This window comes from Alligator mississippiensis, chromosome 1, assembly GCF_030867095.1.
Source record: "Alligator mississippiensis isolate rAllMis1 chromosome 1, rAllMis1, whole genome shotgun sequence".
NCBI lineage: Eukaryota > Metazoa > Chordata > Crocodylia > Alligatoridae > Alligator > Alligator mississippiensis.
In genome coordinates this window covers 486,394,568-486,417,638 of record NC_081824.1, presented here as the reverse complement: position 1 = coordinate 486,417,638, position 23,071 = coordinate 486,394,568, and the positions used below count along the sequence as shown (strand labels likewise).

At 56.2% G+C, this 23,071-nt stretch overlaps 1 protein-coding gene and 1 long non-coding RNA gene across 3 annotated transcripts; one reads left to right on the top strand and one right to left on the bottom strand.

The window, feature by feature from the left end:
- Positions 1-539: 539 nt before the first annotated feature.
- On the top strand, positions 540-23,032 carry LOC102561434 (zinc finger protein 420). 2 transcript variants are annotated; one of them, XR_009461219.1, is made up of 11 exons: positions 540-883; positions 1,714-2,957; positions 3,355-3,387; positions 9,813-9,988; positions 10,091-10,182; positions 10,836-10,917; positions 11,373-11,545; positions 12,615-12,741; positions 13,352-13,468; positions 16,225-18,784; positions 19,840-23,032. XR_009461219.1 is itself a non-coding variant. In XM_059725436.1 (10 exons), exons 2-10 carry the CDS (start codon positions 2,794-2,796, stop codon positions 18,723-18,725), a joined length of 3,465 nt encoding a protein of 1,154 aa, XP_059581419.1. In that variant the 5' UTR covers positions 540-883; positions 1,714-2,793; the 3' UTR covers positions 18,726-19,601. The 2 variants fall into 2 exon arrangements, 1 of the variants encoding a protein (XP_059581419.1); XM_059725436.1 differs by lacking the exon at positions 19,840-23,032 and having other exon boundaries at positions 16,225-19,601.
- LOC132249913 (uncharacterized) lies at positions 7,845-8,990 on the bottom strand. The gene is made up of 2 exons (XR_009461412.1): positions 8,375-8,990; positions 7,845-8,271 (listed from the first exon to the last, which is right to left on the bottom strand). It is a non-coding gene; the product is annotated as an uncharacterized LOC132249913 (long non-coding RNA).
- Positions 23,033-23,071: the final 39 nt, after the last annotated feature.

The following is a 23,071-nucleotide window of genomic DNA, read 5'->3' as shown; positions in this document are numbered from 1 at the left end:
CTTCCCTTTTTCTTCATTGTCCTTCTCTTTTTCTCTCCCACTTCTTTTCCCTCTTGTTCCCCCGCCCCGCGGACGCGGTCGCCTTCACCCACGAAGGACAAACAACATTTACACACACACACACACACACACACACACACACACACACACACACACAGTATTTATTCTTTTCTATCCCTGTGAGCAGTTCTTCTAAGTAACACACCGTTGCACGGGACTTGCTGCCCCTCAGCTGCACGGCTGCAGGAGACGAGCGCACACCAGACACGCTGCGCTCACATTCGCGGCGGCAGTGCAGTAGTCGTGGTCTAGGACACCTCGGAGAAGATCTCATGCTCAGAAACGTTTCCATGAATCAGCGGTTTGTTTAGCTGAGGTTTGGCTGAAAGTAAGGTCACTCGCCGGGCGGGGGGCCGGGAGCTTGGCACCTTTCTACCATTGGCCGGTCAGCTGCGTGTACCCGCCCCCCCGGGAATCGAGAGCCGGAGATTGGCTGCTGCTTGCCCGAGGGGCGGGGGTGCTGGCAGTGCCAGCTGTAGGTTCCCGGTCTGGGCAGCCTCGACCGGGGTCCGTGCGGACGGGCGGGGGTCCCGCAGGGTCAGCCCCGGCTGTCCTCACCCCGGAGCCCCCGTGCTCACGTGGGTGCGGGGCGGCGGCCCTGGGGGGACCGGGAGGTCGCTCGGGCAGGGGCAGGGGCAGGGCACTGTGTGGGATGCAGCGGCTGCCCCTCCCAGGGCGCTGTGGAGAGACTTGGTCTCACAGGACAGGGGCCAGATTCTGCCCTCCCCGGTCCAAGCTACAGCGTCTGGCTGGAGCCCCCTGCCCTGCCCAACCCCAGCCCACACAGCAGGCCCCTGCCTGGCCCTGTGCTCCCAGGATGGTGGTAAGCAATGGAGTGGGACAGCTGGGAAGGGAGAAGGTTGTGGGCTCAGAGGAGTCCCAGGATATGGCAGGACAGTGGTGAATGAACGGGCTGCTGGTTTGGGCACCCAGCCTGGAGCAGGGCAGGGGGGGGCTTCAAGGGGCAGGAAGGGCCGAGTCGATGGGAAGGGATGTTGGCAGGTGTGGACAAAGGGACCAGAGAAGACAGTGGGGCAGGGAGGGAGGCAGGCAGCGGTCCAAAAGGGAGATGAGAATCCTAGGGGTCAGGACCAGACCCCCAGGTGTGAGGGCCGTGCTGGGCACTGACCATGGGGACTCAGACATCTGTGCAGGGGAGGAGCCCAGACCCCATTACCCCCAGGTGCAGGCAGGGATTGGGCTGAACGGGGCCAAACCATGGAAGCACCTCTGGGGCCACAGAGTCTGGTCCCTGCTCCAGACAGCTGCAGCATCCATTGCTCGGTCTCCACTCCTGGGTCTCTGTGCCCCGCAAGGAGGCTGCCCAGCACCATGCTGCTCCCGCATGGAGAAACACTGTTCTGCTTTCCAGCCTCGACTCATCCTGGCTGATTTCACCTGTCCCTTCCTCCCCTGACCTTGCCCTTCACTTCATTCCCACCCTCCTGCCCACCCCTGGGCTCCTGCATTGCCAGGGTGCGCGGGGGCCGCACTTGTGTCCCCTGAGCTTTGTTCTTTATGGATGAAGCTCCTGAGCTGTCCCATGCTGCCCCACCCTTGGGGTCAGCTCTGCATCTGCCCAGCCTGGCAGCCCTGGGTGGCACCTCCTCCCTGGGGCCGTGACCCTGATCAGAGCCTGGATCTGTGTTTCAGGGTCTCACGCTCCAGCTCATGTATGGCTATGAGCTCCACAAAGACAACAGCACTGAAGGCTTCATGCAGTTTGGCTATGATGGGGGAGACTTCATCAGCTATGACCTGGGAATGTGTACCTGGGTAGGAGAAACAACACAGGCCCAGGTCACCCAGGGCAGCTGGAATGAGGATAAGGCCCTTCTTCAGCTTACAAGATCCTACCTGGAGGAGACCTGCACCACGTGGCTGCAGAAGTACCTGCAGCACGGGGAGGCAGCACTGCAGAGCAGTGAGTCCTGGTGCCACCACCCAGGGCAGCAGTGACCGGGGCACCTCCCCATGCCCAGGCAACGCCCGCTCCATCCCTCTGTTTCCAGGGTGCCCAGTGCTGCTGTGGGACATAGTGCCCCTGTCCCTGCCCTGGTCAGGCCTTCCAGCTGGGCAGAGCTGACCGGATGTCCCTGCCTGGTGGCGTGTCTAAGAACCAGAGATCAGCTGTATGGGACCCTGTTCCTGCAGCCCTGAGCCCAGCACACCTGTATCTCTCATCCCTTGTGCTCCTGCCCCGATGCCGTCTGCTCCTGCCTGAAATGGGCCCTGGAGTCAGGTTGTGTGGCCCAGTGCAGGGCCCAGACCAGCCTCCTGGCAGGGGTGCTGAGGGTCCTGCAGAAACGGTCACTCTAACATGTGTCTCCTCCCTCCCAGAGCGTCCTACGGCATGGGAGAGCGACAGGCCGTCATTGCAGGATGGGTGCACCACCCTGTCCTGTTGGGTCCATGGCTTCTACCCCAGGGATGTGGCTGTCGTCTGGCTGAAGAATGGGGAGGCACAGCACCAGGAGATGAGCTGCTTGGGGGTCCTTCCCAGAGGAGATGGGACCTCAGACCTGGGCCACCATTGAGATCTACCTGAGCAGCAACCACAACTACACCTGCAGTGTGGAGCATGAGAACCTGGGTGCAGCCCTGAGTGGCCTGGGACAAGGGCAGGATGGGTGAGTGTCCCCCACATGAGGAGGGAGAAGAAACTTGGCACTTCAGGAGGGGGGCTGACTGACCCTGCTAAGTGGGGAAGGAACTGGGGTGGGTGGTCAGAGGATGCAGAGGGTACTGGGCCCGTGCAGTGTTGGGGGCAGGTTGGAGGTTCCTGTTGCTCACAGACCTCTTGCAGAATCCCACCTGATGCTGATTGTGGGCATCCTTAATGCTGTGGTGCTGCTTGTTGCTGTGATGAGTGATGATTGCAGCTGTTTACTTCCTCAGTAAGTGTGGGGGGAAGCCTTTGGGGCCAGGCTATGCCCAGGTCTTGGGGCAGGGGAGCAGGGAGGGCTCATTGCCACCTGGGAGCTGGGGGATAGGGGATTCTCCAGCTGCTCTGGGCTCCCAGGTCCACATACCCCTGGGGTAGCAGCAGCCAGACCCCAGCACCAGAGCTGGGAGGCTGACTTTGGGGGCCCTGAGGGCAGCTCCTGGGGTCCACATGTACTGTGCCCCACAGCCCATCCCCTCCCCAGTGTGGGTGTCCTGGCTCCAGGTCCTGGTCTGAGCCCCTGGCTCTGTGCTGTGCAGGCAGCTCCTTCCTGGGCTGTGGTCCCAGGTCAGAGCCGTCCCCAGTTGTGGAAACAGCCGCAGTCGCTGACCTCTGCCTTTTCTCTGCAGGGAGACAGGGAGCGGCATACAAAGCAGCACCTGGTGAGTGTGAAGCCTCCTCCTCTCCCCCCAGCCCCACAGGTGCCGGGGAGGCTGGGCAGAGCCCTGGGCCTCACTTTTGTCTGGGGAGTCACAAGGGCACCCGTCACCCTGGAGTCTGCGCTTTCTTGCCTAGCTTGCTGCTGTGGCCCTTTGGCTGAGGGCAGGCCAAGCTCGGGGGCAGCCCTACCCCAAGCCTCTGGGCTTGGACCTGCACGTAGGTTGTCTGTGGAAGGAATTAGAAACATCTGAAGCCCCAGGTGTCGGTGGTAGGGCCACATATGGTTCTTGACTGACCCATGGATTTGGAATTGATTTGGCTCAGAACATGAACAAGACAAAAACATTAAAAAAAAAAAATCACCTTCTTGCTGGCAGGGGCTGGTGTGGGGCATGGAGGCACTGGGCAGGGGGAACTGGTCCCTGTGCTCAGGAAGCTCAAACCCCCTCTTCCTTCTCTCTCAGCCCACAAAACTTCAGAGAGCCAAGGCTCAGCAAGCGACGCCTTGGGGAGAGAAGACTTAGAGAGCTGCGGTGGTGTCAGCATGATGGACCCGACCCAGGGGAGGGCACTGGGGCAGGGGTGGTGGATAAAGGGTGGGCTATGAGCTGAGCACAGGAAGCTGCCTCTGGGCAGGGCGGTCCTGCTGTGGGCCTCTCGGTTCCTGGGGACTTGAAGGGTGAAGAACCAGGCTGGGGGGGGCTGCTGTGGTGCTGGCGCTGTCTGTACTCTCCTGCCTGGGTGCCAGCGCTGGCCTGGCTGGGAGCTCGATGGCTTCTAGGGGTGGGGGGTGTTTCCTGTGCCTCAGCCTTGGAGGCTACTGTTAGCATGTGGACCCCTGGCCTGGGGGCTACCTCATCCCTGCCCCGTCTCCTGTGGGCTGGGGCAGAGTGGTTTTCCTTTTACTGGTGCTGATACGATATGGACCGGTGTCTCGGTGCATCTCTAGCTGTTGTGGTGGTGTGTGCTGATTATTTCATTGTTTGTTTGTTCTTTCCCTGAAGCAGGCAAGGTAGCAGTCGAGGTTTGGATTTTGTCCACTGTGACGTGTCCAATCTGATATAATTTTGGATTTTTTTGGTGTCACAGGATGAAGTGCTGTTGGAAGTGGATTTGTTTTGGTTGTGAAGACAGAGGCATTGGAAAAGTCTTTCTTGTTCTAACATTGTAGTGTTTTATGAGGGTGTTTTTCCAGACAGAAAAAAAGGCTTGTAGAGAGGATATATTTTTCCGCTTTGGCAAGCACATGCATGAAGAGATGGATAACTTTGAGGGTTGACCGGTTCTTTTGGTTCCCTCAGGTCGGAGGTTGGAGTGTCATGTGGCATTGGTGGTGTTGCTCTGAGGCTTGTTTTGCAGCTGGGAAAGTTGTTTTTGGAGTACTTGGTTCCATTTCTTGTTTATCTATTGGGTGGATGTGGTAGAAAAACCTCTGATAGTGTGACGGGCTGGCTGGCAGTGACCTAGGCCAGGGGTTTTGAAGGGGCAAAAGATGATTGGAGGACTTGGGATTCCCTTTCCGCACCAATCAGGCCCCAGAGACTCACCCTCCTTGTCCTCTGATTGGTCCCTTGGGTCACCTGGAGGGGGATAAAAGGAGTGGTGTTGTTGACTCTGGAGAGACTAGCAAGGGATCACAAGGAAGGAGCTTCAAAGAGCTGAGCCAGCAGGGCGGGAGCAGTTGCCGGAGAAGAGCCAGTGTGAGGACAGCAGGAGAGGCTCCCTACTGGGTTCCAGGATCCCCTACGAGAGGCTGTGGCCAGCAGGAGAGGCTCCCCAGCTCCAGCAAGGATCTGTGCAGCAACCTGAGGGGTTCCCAGCTCTGCTTCCAGCTCCTTCAATCAGAGGCCAGGCAGCTTGACATGAGGCCGGGGCTCCGGGAAGGTCAAGACCCCTAGCAGCTTAATATAGCTCCAGCACTGGTGGCTGTGTGGCAGGGTTTCTGAGTACCATATGGGAGATCTGACTTCAAGTCCTAGCTGTGGTGACTTGGGGTGAGTGAGCTAACAGGGAGAATTTGCTCTTGCAGTGGAAAGGGGCCATTGTGTTTTCTCCCCCTCCAGGTACCTAGGCCTTATATTCCTTGTCATTTGACATTTTGTATTTTGTGGCTCCTTATATTTCCAGTAATACCAACCAGTATTGTTTGTTCTGCTGTTGTGTTTTACATTTTGGTTAACCCTGTCTTTTGTCAACTGGATGAATATGTCAATGATTGTAAGTGTCTAACCTCTGTTGAATCCTGCCCCTTTGGGGCATTGTCGCATGCATTATACCCCCTGATTTATGCCTGTTATGTTCTCAGTACTGTTCTCTCATTAAAAGGTATATGGTTAAGTCCCCATTGGTGGTCTGGCTCTGCTCTACAGGGGGAGGAGAGTCCCTACACCTCCCACAGCACTTGTGCACCTGCTTTGATCCCTTCAATTGGAGAGGGGGTACCTCTTGGAGTACCACCCGGGTTACAGTAGTCTCTTTGGAAATGTTGCACGATGTTTGGGAAGCTATGTGGGCTGACTTCTTTTATCTGGTTGCAGCATGTGTTGGTTCTTCCTCGAGCTGGTCTCTCACAGTAAGGCGGTGCAGGAGATGGTTTCCGAGCTGTTGTGACGTCCTGCAGCACTGGGACGCATGTTTGGGGTTGTGCCTGGTGTCCCTCAGGGACTGTGATCAGGGAAGTTGAGATGGGAAGTGCTGCCCTCCTGTGGGTCATGTTGGGTATTGGTGGGGGAAGCTCAGTGCTGCCTTCCGGTGCCTGCAATGGAGCACTGCAGCCAGGTGAAAGTGTGATGGGGGTTACGGTGGGGTGGGGTGAAGAGTGGGCATGACCAGGCCCAGCCTGGGCTGGCACACTGAGGCAGAGTGTGCAGGGGATTAAACCCCGTCCCTGGCCGCATGGGAGCACAACCAGGGTCTGCCAGGGGGACGGCGGCAGCCCCCGGGCCCCGTGTCCACCCAGCTGTGGGCACTGAGCCTCCTTGGGCTCTCTGGGTGCTTGTAAATGATGTGTATTGTTTAGATACACGACACAAAATGGCATGAAAAGTCACCGTTTGATGGTCTAACTTGCCGCGATAAATCAAAGCCTTCCACAATTAAAAAGTCATTGTGTATTTGCACACACAACCAGCCAAGCCAAAGTCACCAACATTTACAGGCACCCTCTCTGCCCCCCCCGGGCAGCTCCTTGCCTGGGCAGTAGGGTTTCTTTACTGTCATCCTTGGGGCTAGCCCCTGCTCAGCTCCCTGGGCTCTGTCTCCTGCCCCTGCTCCCATTCAAGTAACAGGAGCCCAAGCCCCCCGTGCCCACCCCAGAGCCAGACGCATCTCAGCACCAGGCGCTGGTGCTCTGTGGAGCCACCCCAGTGCCCCAGCCCAGAGACAACAGGATCTCACCCCCTTGTCACACCCGACTGTGACCCACCTCTGCCATGTCAGGGCTGGGCAGCTCTGACCCATGTCCTTTACAGGCTTCAGCACATGCTGTGTAGGTGAGAGCGATGTGGCTGGAGGAGACTGTCCCTGCAGTTCTGGTCACGGTGGGGGAAACTGGAGCTGGAAGGTGGTAAAACAGGATCAGCCCCTTGAATGGAGACAACCGGGCTCCCAGCTCCCCCTGCAGCAGCCACCAGTCCCGGTTCCTCTCCCAGAGCTGGGGGAGTCCTAGCTCCCCCTCCTTACTTACAGGGACTGGAGGAAGGTGCCACAGTGCTGTGCAGCTGCTGTGTCCCATGCAGCTGCAGTGTCTCAGGCAGCCCCACTACAAGCGATGGCACCAGTATCCCCAGCACTGCGATGCAGACTAGGGAGGGGCATGGCCTTGGCTGAGGTTTTCTGAAGTGCCTGATAACAAGCTTGGCAGCAGCAGCAGGACAGTGGCTGCTGTGGCCTGTCACCAGCTGCCCATTTTTGAGGGGTTCCGGCTAAGCTGCACAAGGGCTGCCAAGCAGAAGGCCAAGCAGGAGGCCCTCCCAGCAGGAGGCAACCTGGGGGGGTTGCCTCCTGCTGCAGTGGGGGCACGGCCTGGGCCTGGGTGCTCTCAGCAGCAGGATGTGTTGGCCACGGCATGGATGTGGGAGTATCTGAGGTCCCAGCGGGAAGAGTCTGGGAGGGAGGTGACTTGTGGGGGGTAGTGGCACAAGGCTTGGCTGATTTAGCCTGAGACCAGGACATTTCAAAACTAAATAATAAAAGTGCCCTTCCCTAACTTCTCCTCAGCTTTGGGTCAGGTTGAGAGTGTTGCTGAGTGTTTTTCCCCAGCCCAAGAGGAACCTTCCCCTTCTCCAAAGGCATGTGGACCTGCTGGTGAGATCAGCTAACATCTGCGTGTGTGTCTACACGTGCAATTAATGCACACAAATAAACTTGGGCTTATTGATCTGTCACAGGCCAGCCTAGGCGCTGTGAGTGTGTCAGCCATTAGGCTGCTGGGTTCCGGATTGAGGAGGTGAGTCGGGAGTGAAGCAAAGGCAAATTTACTGATAGCTCAGCATACAACAGTTAACAGAAAGGCTAATGTGACAAACAGGTAGTACAGTAATAAAGAGCTAATAGTGAATGATAACAACAGACAGACAGAATGGCAAAGAGTTCGCACATGGGGTTGGCAACTTATCAGCAGTCCCTCTATGCCAGGTGCACGGCAAGTTGCTCCAGCGAACTCGGGCGTCCCCAATCAATGCTGTCCGAGGGGTCACCAGGAAGAGCTCTAGGTCAGGATCCAATCTTTGCTCACACTGGGAGTCTGGGGTCCAGGCTTGGTTCAGCAATGGTCCTTCTGTCCCATCCGTCATGCTGGTCACTTGACATACGTGCTCCTTTATACTTTGTTTTACACTAATCTGTTAGCTCAGAGCCACTTATAATCGTGCCCAATAGCTGTTACCCTATGGGATTAGAAGGTATCAGAAATTATCATAAAAGATTAATGCCTAAACTTGAACTCCCGTCCCATCCCAGGTGGGCTTGCTCTGCTCTGATGCACATTACCTGGTCCCCCACGTGGTGGAAAGCTGGCCCCCTCCACCAGTGTGGACTAATTGCCTGGGGTTTTTTTGTATTTTTGTCCCCACCACAGTGATGAATGTGCACGGTCTCAGGGCAGCACAGGGCTTGGACCCAGAAGCAGCTGAGCCGCAGGCAGGTCACCCCGGGCTCCTGGGCAGCGCCCCCAGGCAAGAGGAGCCTGTTCCTATGTGCCGTGGGCCCTGCAAGGGGCTTGGTGTGGGCGGGGGGCTCCTCCCTCCCTCCCGGAGCGGTCAGCCGGCGATGGGCTCCGCGGGGGGATGGGGCTGGGAGCCGTTTGCAGCCCGCACGTGTGCTCGGTCCGGGCTGTGGCCGCGTCCACACCGGGCTGTCACGTGTGTCTGCGTCCCGCGCCCCGGCAGCGCGTTGGGGCTGCGCTGGGCAGGCCAGGGGGGTAACGCCGTCCGCGGATCTCATTTACATGCGATTTGCATATGCAGATAAGGGCGGCGGTGAATCGGGTCTCTACGGGGTGGGGGGTTTAACGTGCTGCTGTCTCTTCCAATCGCGCTAGGCAGGGCTTGCAAAGCAGGCTGGGAAGGGCCAGGAGCCCGCCCTGAGCAGGACGTGCTGCTGTAGGGAGACGGGTTCGTCCCGCCCCGTTTCTCCTCCCCCCTTCCCCGCCGAGCCCGGGTGCGGGATCCCGCTGCTCCCGGCCCGGCCCGGCCCGGCCCGCGGGGGCAGCGCTGAGGGGTAACGGCGGGGAGCGGGCCCCGCAGGGCTGGGTTAGGGTTAGGGTCTCTGCGCACGGCGCCCCGCTCCCACCGTAGAGATCTGGGCTGACATATGCCCCGCCCCCCCGCAGGACCTGTCCGGCGCTCCCTCGCTCCTGCCCCCCTGTCCAACTCCTCCCCTCCCCCTGGGGCCTCCATCCACCCCACTTCGCCCCCCAACACCTCTCTTGCCCCCCCCCCCATGCATACCTGCAGGCAGCTGCTCCCTATCCTTTCCCACTGTATTCATATCCAGGTGCTTGTGTGCAGGCGTGCGAGTGCCCTGGTGCCCCTGCGTCCCGCTCCCACCAGCCCCTTGCACACCTGCACGCTGCCCACCTGCAAAGGGAAAGCACAGGTTCCCATCCCTTTAGACGCTGTGAATTTGGGACAAATGCTGACCTGGGGGCATGCAGCCCAGGACTGGGATTTGAGGTTCCTCTTTGGGCACTGTCCCACCCAATCAAGGAACGGGGGGCATCCTAACTGCAGGGAGGAGGGAGGAGGGAGCAGCCGATGGGCTGGGGAAGGGGTGGAGAGCTGCGGCTGCCCCATTTCTCCAGCCAGCCCGGTGCCCACATCCTGGGGTGGTTAGGAGCATCAGGGCTAGGCAGACCTCGGCCTGGGGCAGGATTATGGTCCCGGCTCTCGGATCCATGGCCAGATTTCCTCTGTCTCCTTTCCCACAGGTGTTCCTGGAGACAGGACACTGCCGACAGGCGCTGTGCACAAGTGTACAGAGAGCGAGAGGCCAGGCCCCCGGCCGGTGAGATCCCTCCTGGGGAGACGTGGCTGCTGCACTGGAGCCTGTGGCAGCCGTGGGCCTTCCCTTCATGGCGGGAGCTGGAGGGGCAGGATCCAGGAGGTCTGCAGGCAGGGGCTGAGGGTGCAGAAGTTGCTTGTGTTGTCTAAATTGGAGCCGGTCCAGCACTGTAGCAAAACTCCAAGTTTTCTTTTTTCCCCCCAGTTTTTCTTTTTCAGGACTTCGGGAAACCCAAGGGCCTAAGGATGAATTGCCTCATATCACAAAAGAGGAGCCCCCGCCCAACCCAGATCCAGGTCCTTACCTGCCTTTTTGATGTAGAAGGGTAACATGGGATTGACACCCAAAGAGTAGCAGTTACCTCTCCACACCCCCCACCATTATTAGTGTTGGCTACTGGGTTTAGGTCAGTTGAGTTTGGGGGACAACTAAATAGAAAACAGGGTGGGAGTGGGGTCGCAGACTCCAAACAAGTGCTGCACGGGGGGACAGCGAGCGGAGTGGAGCGTACAGTAGCTGGTGGCTCTTGAATGAGTCCAAGGAGCCAGGGACAGGTGAGGTGGAGGATGAAGTCCTGGCTTGCAGATAAGAGCCTGAGTGGCTGTCCTGTGGTTGGGGTGAGTGGCTCCGATGCCTGCCCCTGCCCGGGACAGGGCTGCAAGGTTTGTACCTGTGTGGCTGGGGTGGGACAGGGCTCTGGTCCCTGTGGGTGGTCTGAGGCCCAGGATCTTTCTCACTGCCTGCGCCACTGCTCTCAGAAAGATGCTTTAAGTGACTGGCTCTTGCCGTGCTATCATGACCAGAATCAGTGATCTAATTTTTGTTCAAAGATCAGTGTTGTCATAGTCTCAATCAATAAGAGGCTGGTGCAGGTGATGCATAAATGAGAGTCCCCAGTGGCCTCTGGCTGGGCCAGGTGCTGTTCACACAGGCTTCCGTCCTGCTGCAGATCCCCAGAACAGGGGAGACCTGGGAGCTGTCAGCACGCGGAGGGTCCCCAGGCGGGTACCCTGGACCAGGCCCTTCCCCAGGTGAGGTGAGGAGCGGTGGGTCTCCCCTTTCCAGTGGCAAGAGGCCCCATCCCCCAGTGGAGAAATCTCTCTGCCAGAACAGTTTGATGGGTCCGTGCTCCAGCAGGTCGGCGGTTCTTGCTCCCAGGGGCACCAGGAGAACATTTCATGCATCCTGGAGTAGACTGACCCTGCATTTTCCGCCCCCCTTCCCCCAACATGTGGATGTGACCCAGCATCCCTCCAGATCCTTTCCCAGGGAGCGATGTCACGGTGCCATGGTCACCACTGGAGCTGGGGCAGTTCTAGGGGCTCATCTCCAGCCTCTTGCCAGTGGGACAATGAGTCCTTCTCCCCCCTCTTCCACACACTGCATCCTCCAGCTGCCTTCATCCCAGGCCAGTCCAGGAGATAAGCAGGGCTTTCCCTGTGCCACCACCCCAGGGCTCACCTGTGCACCCTCTTCCCACCCGCAGGTGCCGGGACCCTGAGCAGAGTGGATCAGCAGCCTCCCGAGGAAGGGTCTGTAAACCTGGAGCTGCAGAGACCCTCCCCAGGGAGACGGGGACAGAGCGGCCCCCTGACACCTGGGCTGCGCCAGCTGCAGGAGGGGCAGGGCAGGTTGACGAAGCAGGGGCAGAGCATGGAGGTGAGCAGGGCACTGGCTGGAGGTGGGGGTGGGAGTGCAGCTGGGGCAGAGCCCAGGAGGAGCCAGGGGTGCTGTGAGGAGTTTGGGGAGCAGAGAGACCTGAAGAGTGAGCAGGGGTGCTGGCACGGGAAGGCCTGGTCAGAGTCCAGCCAGCCAGCACCAGGGAGCCCGGGGCAGTGGTCTCTACAGCTGAGCCCAGCAAGGCCTCTCCCACCTGGCTAGGACTGGGGAGCACAGAGGGTCTCTGAAGCCAATGCCAGCAGGGTCCCCCCAGCCCATCAGTTTGGCAGGAGTGAGCAGCACACCTGGCTGCTGATTATCTGTGTTAGTGTGAGGGGAAGCAGAAGCCGGGATGGATTTGCAGCTTACAAACTATCTGAATCAGAGGCGCAGCACAGGTTTTTTCGATTCCATGCTCATTTCATAAGTTGGAATTGAAAGATATGCACAGACCAGACTATTAAATAAAGAGAGTCTTTTGAATACCAAGTGCAGGGGGGGCGGCATGGTGGGAAGGGGAACAGTGCTGGGAGAGGGGATGTAAGTAAAGACCCCCCGACACAAAGGGGACACAGCAGCTAATTTAGTTAATCGGAGAAGACTCCACAGTCTGTTTGGACTGTGCGTAACACAGCCCAACCTGCATTTGATTTCTGGTTGCACAACTCCATGTTCAGGTTTGTTTTGCAGTGCGTTTGGTCTAAGGACAGCTGCTCCGAGGTCAGCACTGGGAAGTCCAGGGAGGTGAAAGTGTCCTGCCACAAGCCTTTCTCTCTTCCTGGACCAGATGTCACCAGCAGGGCCAGGGGACTGTGGGGGGAGTGTGGGGCACCAGCAGGGGTGAGGGGCTATGGGTTGGGAGCAACTTTTTCTTTTATGAGAGAATTTCCAGTTTTTAAACAGACAAAACCAGGATCCCTGCATATCATGTGTCAGCTGAGTAGCGTACCCCTGGCTGTCCTGGCTAAGTGTGCAAAGGGTTGTAGTTCAGAGTGAGTGCAGACAGGGCCGTGGGGGCTGGGGGCAGCGGGGGCAGGAGACACTGATGCTGTAACGCTTGTGCCTGCAGCTCCGGGAGGTGTTTGAGGACGTGGCAGTGTATTTCACACGGGAGGAGTGGGAGCTGCTGGAAGAGGAGGACAAGGGGCTTTACCAGGACCAGATGCTGAGGAACTACCAAGCCCTTGTTTCCCTGGGTAAAGCTCTGGTTCTTGCCTTGCCCTGGAGCCATGTGAGCACTGAAGCGGTGTTGTCTGCTCCCTGTTTTTAACAGTCTCATCCTCATGAACATTTGGCCAGTGGCTTAAATCCCTTTGCTCCCCTCTGCTCTGTCCATGATCAGACCTCTCACATTTCATACTTGTAGATATTCCTCCTTCATTTTATCCAGCTGCCTTCCCTGGAGTCTTTCCCCCTTGATAACATGATTTCCCTTTGCCTTCTCACGATGATCATATCATTTTCAAATCATTGTGCCTGAAAATGCACTACCAGCTGTTGCTTGTGCAGTTATTCTGATTTCCTCCCTCTCTTGCCTAGTGTGTCCTGTCCAAGCTCATTTCCACACATTTGCCTGGAATTGCACTGGTGTTTGCTTTCCTCTGACTATACGTCCACTACCTGGATGAATAGGACCATCCTTTTCTCCCTTCTATGCCTTCCCTTTTAGCCTAAATGTCCAGCCTCACTTGTCCTTCAAGTCCTTAATCTAATACTTGGGTTCATTGGCTCCATTCCCCAAATTTCAGTTGCTTATTTTGCATTCAGTACCAGTGGATAAACTCTCTCTAACCACTTCCCAAACAGGATATCGTGGCCTCGCCCCTGACTTAATCTTCTGCATCCAGCGAGGACAGGTGGAGCTCTGGGTCTGTGATGATGAGGACCGTGTCGAAATCTTGAGGTCGGAGGACCTGCTGCCAGGTGAGTTGTAGCTGTCCCCTCCACTCGACTCCCCTCTCACAAATGCTCCATGTCCAGGGTGAAAGGGAGCCTGGAAACTGCAGACCTGCCCTGTGCTGCCATTTCTGGGTGCTGACCTCAAATAGCTTATGCTGTCATGTGTGCAGACGGGTGTTGTTCCACTCCCTGAAATTCAAACTGTGGAAACTGTTTCGAACAGGATTGTTTTTGCCAAAGACCCCCAATGTTTGACATGGCCCCTTCCTGATTTAATATCCAGTAAGCTGTAATAGTAATTATTACAAGTTTTGTCCCTTTAATATGACCCAACAAGTGGCTCCATTAGATATTACAGCAGCGACCTTTGGTGGTGCTGGCCTCAAGTCCTCCCCTGGGTGTGGGAGATGTTTGTTTCTGGCTTTCCCGCTCTTCAAGTACAAATTGCACGAATGCCGCCCAACTCCCCAGAGTAAGAGGATGCACACAACACCCTCTTTCTTTGTTCACTGCATCAATAACTTTCTTTTGCCAAATTGCCTAATCCTCAAGTTCCTTACCAGCCGAACAGTTTTTCACCAGCAATAATTATGGGTAAGTCTTGTAATCTCTTCCAGTACTAAAATGATGGTATTCTTTAATATTTAAGATGGCTTTTCAGATCACACAAACATCCCATGATCAGGGTTTTTGCGGACCAGACATGTTCTCGGGAATTCTGCCCCTTCTATATAATGGGCAACGCTTTCCTTGTTGTTTCAAATGGATTGCTTGGTGCCACTGGAGCACTACCAGTGCCCCTCTGCCTTGCAAAATGCTGGAGAAATGTTAAGGATCAAATGAAACCAACAAAAGGATGACAATAAAAACAAATGGTCAATCCGCCCTTCTTGATCTTTGGCGTGCCTGGTATTTTTGAGCCCTTGGAGGCTATGCTCCAGGCACATACCATTTTCTGTAGCCACTTTGCACATATTCTAGAACCCATCCAGAAGTTGTGCTTACATTTCATGTCTAGCATAGTTAATATCACAACCACTTAGAGCAATAATGGTACACAAACACAGCTGAGCAAGCAAGACAATGACTATGCAGAACGCAGTGAAACTCGAATCTTCTTTGTACCAAGGGAACTTCTTGATGGTTCACTGCTGGTCCACATTCTGGAAAACACAAAGACAAAAAAGGGATGGGCTTAACCCCCTTTAAGTTAGTCCATGTCATGGGATCACTTTTGACACTGTGGCTGGCTTGGCCCTGGCCCTGCTGCAGCTCCTTCACAGGTTCCTCTCCTTGCAGATTGAGAGGCTGCTTTTTTCGCAATCTTTTCTGCTTCAAATGACAGCTGCTGCCAGGTGTACCCTCCCACGCATCTTCCCTCCTTGGCTTTCACCAGGTGTTTTCTGTTGGGGTAGGCTCCCCCTATCCTTTTCCCAGCCAAGAGTAACCCACAAGGCAGTGGGAGCCAAGGTTTTCAGGTGCTCTGCACTCGCCTTTCTCAGGGGCGGCAATGTGGCATTTCGTAGAGACTGCCCTGCCACAAGTAGCTCCACCACACTAATCAGGCCCAGGAGGGTGTAGTTTTCAGGCCTTACCCAGGACTAATTTTTAGGCTCTCCTGCCCTGGTTATCTTCACCTCTCATGGGCACAGTTTCTCACTTCTGGGCTTTTTGCCGCCCCCCAGCCATTCTTCTTGGACAAGAGAGAGGCTGGGGCTGTCCCTGGTGTCTTCTTGTCCAGTTGACCGGGAGCACTGGACGTGTGTAATCCTGGGCTCAGGCTGCATGAAATGGTGGGTGGAGTGGGTGGGATTCAGAAGATTTCATGTTGTGGGGGGAAGTGAATCCCCCACTGTTTGCACCAGAATCTTCCCTGTGCCATTTCCTCTCTGGGGCCCCGAGTGTCACGAAGCCTGAGGCTCAGTCCAGAGTCCTTGTGTGGGTTCGTGCCAAGGCCTTTGTCCCAGTGCAGCTTCCTGTGATGTGGAGGCTGCTTGGGATTCATTAGCAGAAGAAAGCCCCATGGGCTCATTCCCTGCACCAGACATTGCCCCAGAAACAGGTAGGAAGCAGATCACTGCTCTCAATTCTCCACTCCCAGAACATTTCTTGGAGGGATAATGCATGAAACATGATGGCTTCTGCTGCCAAGCAGTTTAAGGCAGTGCTCACCACACACTCCTGACTGGTGACAAGCCCCAGACATGCACCCCAAGGCTGTTCACCCTTGTACCCAGATGCTGCTTTCAGGAGTGCCAGAGATCAAGGGCAAGCATTGCAGATGGGTCACACCAAAGCACTGGCGCTTGTGGAGTGTGTCAGCCCAGTCAGGTGGAGGGCTCAGCACCATCCCGCCCTGGACCCACCAGTGCTGTGGGATACAGCAGCCCTTTGAGAGCCTAATTTTTTCCTTTTAGCAGATCATTCTGGTCTCATCCTCAGCCTCTTAAAACATGAACCTATTCGGGTACAGTCCGAACGCACATGTCCCACGTATTTCTTGGAGCAGGGCCTGAGGTGATGGGGCTGAGAGCTGGGCCAGAAACCTTGAGAGTCTGACTCCTAACTCCACCAAGTAGGGAAGATGAGACTGGCATAGGGACCTGGCACTGCCTCACCCCCCAGCAGTTGGGCCTGTGGCCGAAAAACCTCATTTTCTTGAGGAAACACAAGTGCCAAGTCCTATCCTGCACTGAGGCCCATCCCAGCACAGGGAATAGCAGTGCTTGTCCCTTGGCAGCAGGGCAGGGACTAATCTGGTGTTTCTTCCTCCCATGCAGGACATGCCTGGATGTTGAGCAGAACTGAAGAGCAGGCTCCTGAGGAAGGGCCTGGAAAGCTGGAGTCACCATGGGCTTCCCTGGGGAGTATGGGTGAGGTGGCTTCACTGAGCCTAACGAAGGACCAGTGGCACGAGGGTCAGGGGATGCCCCAAAAGCAGGAGAATGTAGCAGTGAACATGCTCCCATCTCTAGTTGGGCCTTGGAGTGAAGAAGGGAAAGAAGCCAGAAACAGCCTGAGGTGCAGGGATGAATATGTCATGCTGAGACACCTGAAGAGGCAGAAAGAAAAGGTCCACTGGAGAGAGACACTGCATGGAAACCAAGGCAGTGTGGGGGGCCTCAGAGGGAAGCAGGAGCTCACTGCCAAGCCCAGGGGGAGAGCCCATTCCTGCCATCAGCGCAGGAAAAGTTTTAGTTGCCCCTCGCACCTGGCTCTGCACAAGATAAGGCACGCTGGGGAGAAGCCCCACGTATGCGCCATGTGTGGGAAGAGCTTCACCTACCTCTCGACCCTGGCTGCTCACCACCAGATCCATTCTGGACAGCTCCCCCACCGCTTCACCAAAAGGGGGAAGAGCTTTGTGCGCAGCTTGGAGATGCTCAAAACCCAGGATGTACACAGGAAGAAGCGTCAGTACGGCTGTGTCACGTGTGGTAAGACTTTCACCCATTTCTTCTCCCTGGTTCAGCACCGGCGCATGCACTTGGGAAGGAAGACACACTGCTACATTGGGTGCAGGAAGAACTTCTTCAGCTGGCAAGGCCTGTCCCAGCACCAGTGTGTGTGGAGGAGGCAGCAGCCACACTGCTGCACAAAGTGTGGGAAGAGCTTCAGGCAGCCCTCCAGCCTGGCCAGGCACAGGTGCATGCACACACGGGAGAAGCGTCATCATTGCTCTGTGTTTGGGAAGAGCTTCATCTCTTCTTCCAAGCTGGTCCAACACCAGGTTATCCACGCAGGGGAGAAGCCACATCAGTGCTCTATTTGTGGGAAGAGCTTCACCCATTCCTCCACCCTGGCCCGGCACCAGCACGTCCACACAGGGGAGAAGGCATATCAGTGCTCTGAGTGTGGGAAGAGCTTCAGTTATTCCTCCCACCTGGTCCAGCACCAGCACATGCACACGGAGGAGAAGCCATATCAGTGCTCTGAGTGTGGCAAGAGCTTCAGTTATTCTTCCTCCCTGACCAAGCACAAGCTCATTCACACGGGAGAGAAGCCATATCAGTGCTCTGAGTGTGGGAAGAGCTTTACTTTCTCCTCCAGTCTGGCCCAGCACCGGCACATCCACACAAGGGAGAAGCCACATCAGTGCTCTGAGTGTGGGAAGAGCTTCACCCTTTCCTCCCACCTGGCCCAGCACCAGCGCATCCACACAGGGGAGAAGCCATATCAGTGCTCTGAGTGTGGGAAGAATTTCAGAATCCTCTCCAGCCTGACCCAGCACCAGCGCATCCACACGGGGGAGAAGCCATATAAGTGCTCCGAGTGTGGGAGGAGCTTCACCCAATCCTGCTCCCTGGCCAAGCACCAGCGCATCCACACAGGGGAGAAGCCATATCAGTGCTCTGTGTGTGGGAAGAGTGTCACCCAATCCTCCTCCCTGGCCAGGCACCAGCGCATCCACACAAGGGAGAAGACACATCAGTGCTCTGAGTGTGGGAAGAGTTTCAGAATCCTCTCCAGCCTGGCCAAGCACCAGCGCATCCACACAGGGGAGAAGCCATATCAGTGCTCTGAGTGTGGGAAGAGCTTCACTCGCTCCTTTGGCCTGGCCCAGCACCAGCGCGTCCACACAAGGGAGAAGCCATATCAGTGCTCTGTGTGTGGGAAGAGCTTCACTCGCTCTTCTGGCCTGGCCCAGCACCAGCGCATCCACACAACGGAGAAGCCATATCAGTGCTCTATGTGTGGGAAGAGCTTCACTCGCTCCTCCGGCCTGGCCTACCACCAGCACATTCACACAAAGGAGAAGCCACATCAGTGCTCTGTGTGTGGGAAGAGCTTCAGCCAATATATCAACCTGGCCCAGCACCAGCGCATCCATAGAAGGGAGAAGTCATATCAGTGCTCTGAGTGTGGGAAGAGCTTCAGTTATTCCTCCGAGCTGGCCCTGCACCAGCGTGTCCACACAGGGGAGAAGCCACATCAGTGCTCTGAGTGTGGGAAGAGCTTCAGTCAATCTTCCAACCTGGCCGTGCACCAGCGGATCCACACAGGGGAGAAGCCATATCAGTGCTCTGACTGTGGGAAGAGCTTCAGTTATTCCTCCCACCTGGCCCGGCACCAGCACATTCACACAGGGGAGAAGCCATTTCAGTGCTCTGTGTGTGGGAAAAGCTTCACTCGCTTGTCTGGTCTGGCCCAGCACCAGCATGTCCACACAGGGGAGAAGCCAAATCAATGCTCTGAGTGTGGGAAGAGTTTCAGCAACCTCTCCAGCCTGGCCCGGCACCGGCGCATGCACAAAGGGGAGAAGGCACATCAGTGCTCTTAATGTAGGAAGAGCTTCACCTACTCCTGCAACCTGTGCTGAACACCAGTGCATCTACACAGGTGAGAAGCTACATCGGTGCTCTGAGTATTGGAAAAGCTTCACCCATCTCTCCCATCCATCCTGGAATCAGCACATCCACACCCAAAAGCATCCCTAATTCTGCCAGCAGTGCAGGAAGGGCTTTTAGATGTCTACCTGCTCAGCACCCACCAGTGGCTGCATTCAGACGAGCACTCGGATGCTGGTGGCCTGCAGAAAGAGTTCCCCCAGGCTTTGTCCCTTGTAGGGTACAGTGGAAGTCCAGAGTCCAGACACTGGCCCCCAAGATATGGTTGTGGGGGGGCTAGGAGGAAACACCTCAGGCAGAAGTCAGCCCCGATGTTGGGGGAGGAGATGAGGAGATGATCTTTGCATCAGCCTTGGAGCCTATGCATTCCCCATCATTCTCTAAAAGTACTCCCAGGGGAAGAAGTACCTTCATGCTAGGGTGCCCTCCCCCAGATGGCTGACTTCAAATGACACCCGGGAACTTTCCTTGCCTGCCTCCCAGGTTTCACCTTCCTCCTGGTACAGGGGTTCTGGTATATGAGCCCTTGAGTTGCAGGGAGGAGTGCATTTATGGCTGGGGAAGCATTCCCTACCATCCTCCCTGACCTCGCCTTTTCTCACCACCACATCACCCCTCTTCCAGACCTGCCCATGCCCAGTGAGGTCTGCAAGGAGCTGCTTCTGCCACCTCCGGAGCCTTTTTGGCCTGTTTTGCTTTTCAGCCTTTGCAGAACTGTGCAGCACGGGGTGCGTGCTGCTCCCCTGTCCTCCTCCCCTTCGTTGTATTCTCTCTCATGCATTCCCTGCTACTAAAGCCCCAGAACTGGACATGCCACCTCTGTGGTTGATCTCTGTGTCTTCTCCCAAGCTGTGCAATGGGAACAGACCCAGGTCCACAACCCTTTGCAGGGCAGATCTCTGTGCCTTCGAAGCCCCTTCCCTTTGTAAATGATTCCCCACAATCCAGAGGTTGTAGCTAACCCTTGGGAGCAGGAGGTGGTCTGATCTACCCACACTGCTGCTGCCTGATTGGCTGATTCCACCCTCTTTTGCCCTCTTCCCACAGCAGGGCCCAGAGCTGGGTGAACCAGCACCACAGGGTGAGCAACCCTGGGCGAGCGACTGGCAACTGGCTCAACAGGTGCCCCAAGCCAGCCCTGTCTGCCCTGTTCCTGCCCTCACCCACCACAGCCTGCGATTTGCACCACAGAGGTGACTGGGGGAGTCAGGAGCAGTCTGTGCATGGTGCCATCTCCAGGGCGGTGTCTCCTCCCTTGGGAGAGCAGGTTCTCCACACCGCTGCCAGCACCCCAGCCAGCATGCCCGCAGTATCCAGTGCTGGGTCAGGTATTGGGGTCAGGAGAGGTGGTGTGTGCTGGGCCTGGGGTGGGGCATTGGACACAGGCTGTCCAGCCAAGCATGGGGGAATCAGGCTGAGTTTGTCCCCTCTGGGGGTTGGTGGGTTGCAGCAGCAGCCTCTGCAGAGTTAGGGGCAGAGCTGGAGCTGGGGTCATTACTGCTCATGCTCTGTAGGGCGGGGGTCACCAGATGGGCTGGCGGGGTCTGCACTGACCTGATGCAGATGCTGGTGTCTGTCCCACGTGGGATCTGTGTTCTCCTAAGGCAGGTGTGAAGGTTGCCATGGTAGGTAGGGGTGATACCTCATTGCCCTGCAGGGGGCATCATCACTGGGGGGCAAAACTCCACCTGGAGTATGTATGTGGCACACCTTCAGGAGGGATTGGGGGGTCGACACCTGGGGCAGGTGTGATAGATGCTGTAATGGGGCAGGGGGTGCTATACCACCATTGTGCAGCAGGGGGTGCTGTGGGGGTATCTGTGCTCACCTGGGGCAGGTGTGCGGTGGGCTGTCATGGGGTAGGGGGATCAGTGGACCCCCACGTCTTCCTCTCTCTCCTTCACAGCAGCAGGAGGATGAGCACTGTGGCCCTGCTGCTTTTCCTGTGGCAGGACCAGGTGCGGTGTCTGCTGCTGTGTCAGGCTTGTGGCAGTTTGGCTAAGAAGTGCAATGATTTCATAGATTTCATAGACATTAGGGCTGGAAGGGACCTCGGAAGATCATCAAGTTCAGCCCCCTGCCCAAAGGGCAGGACGTCAGCTGGGGTCATAGGATCCCAGTAAGATAAGCATCCAGTTTCGTCTTGAAGGTGTTCAATGAAGGCGCTTGAACCATCTCTGGTGGCAGGCTGTTCCAGACCTTGGGGGCTCGGACAGTAAAGAAATTCTTCCTTATGTCCAGCCTGAAACGATCTTGTAGTAGTTTGTGACCATTCGACCTCATCATCCCTTGGGGTGCTCTGGTGAACAAACGTTCCCCCAGATACTGGTGGTCACCCCTGATAAACTTGTAGGTGGCCATCAGATCACCCCTGAGCCTGCGCTTTTCCAGGCTAAAGAGCCCCAGGGCTCTCAGCCTGTCATCGTAGGGTCTGCTTCCCTGACCTCTGATCATGCGCGTGGCTCTTCTCTGGACTCTCTCAAACTTCTCCACATCCTTTTTGAATTGTGGAGCCCAAAACTGGACGCAGTACTCCAGCTGCGGCCTCACTAAGCCCGAGTACAAGGGGAGAATGACGTCCCGGGATTTGCTTGAGAAGCATCTATGGATGCAAGCCAGCGTTTTGGTCGCTTTACTAGCCGCAGCATCGCATTGCAGGCTCATGTTCATCTTGTGGTCAATGATGACCCCCAAGTCTCTTCCATAGTGCTAGCCAACATAGCACTGCCGAGCCTATAAGGATGCTGTGGGTTTTTCTTTCCAAGGTGGAGAACCTTGCATTTATCAGTGTTGAACACCATCAGATTCTTGTCCGCCCACTTGCTGAGCCTGTCCAGGTCAGCCTGGATCATCCGCCTGTCTTCTGGTGTGGATGCTTTGCCCCAAAGTTTGGTGTCATCGGCGAACTTGGCCAGTCCGCTTCTGACTCCAGTGTCCACATCATTAATGAAGATGTTGAACAGTATGGGTCCAAGGACAGAGCCTTGGGGGACCCCACTGGTCACAGGACACCACGATGAGTGACTTCCATCAATTACTACCCTCTGGGTCCGACCCCGGAGCCAATTTTCCAGCCAGTGGATCGTGGAGGACCCAAGGCGACAATTGGCCAGTTTCTCCAAGAGGCGATCATGGGAAACCAGATCGAAGGCTTTTTTGAAGTCAAGATATATGACATCAATCTCTTGTCCCTTGTCCAGGTGATAGGTCACCTGGTTGTAGAAGGAAATGAAATTGATCAAGCAAGACCTACCCGCAACAAACCCGTGCTGGCTATCCCTTAAGATGTTGATGTCGGCCAGTCCATTAAGGATGGCCTCTTTAATAAACTTTTCTAAGATCTTCCCCGGGATAGAAGTCAGGCTAATGGGCCTATAGTTAGCCGGATCCACTTTCCTCCCTTTCTTGAAGATAGGCACCACATTGGCCTTCTTCCAGTCTTCGGGCACTACACCAGAGCACCAAGAGTTTTCAAAGATCCATGCTAGAGGCTGGGCTATGATGCTCGCCAGCTCCTTGAGTACCCTGGGGTGAAGATTGTCAGGGCCAGCTGACTTGAAGGTATCCAGCTTCTCAAGATGATGTCTGGGCTGGTTTGGACAGGGCTGATTCTGATTCAGGCGGTGGTTGGACTGGAGGTGACCTCTGCAGGCCCACTCAGTCCCTCTCTTTTAGGATTTCCAAGATGAGAACTTCCCCTAGAGCCGTGGCTCCCAACCTTTTTAGACTGCGGACTGGCAAACCGCAGACCAAAAGCAGAACCTTTCATAGATGTAATTGCATAGACATTAGGGCTGGAAAGGACCTCATAAGACCATTCCCTTCCTCATCAGCTCTCACGTTTTCCATTGCTTTCTTCACGGTGGCTGGCCATGGAGCTGGTGCTCTTATTCAACTCTCCACAATGGCTCCCAGGTCTCTTTCCTGTGTGGTAACAGCTCACGTGGAGCCCATCGTGGTGTCAGTCCCATTTATACAATTCACATTCAAATGTGTTCTTGGCCCATTCCACTCAGATCATGACCCCATGGCCAATAGAGCAGGGAAACTGAGTCATTGGTGACCAGTGCAAAGCCCTGCACATGGGAGGGAATAATTGCACTCACCAATCCAGCCTGAGGAATGTATAGCCGGGTTGTAGCCCTGCAGAGATGACTTGGGGGCAGCAGGGGCCATGAGCTGTATCCGAGCCGGCCGTGTGCTTTGGTGGTAAAATAAATCAGCATCCTGAAAAGCATGAGCAGGAGTGCCCCTTGCAAACCAAAGGCAGGGATCCTCC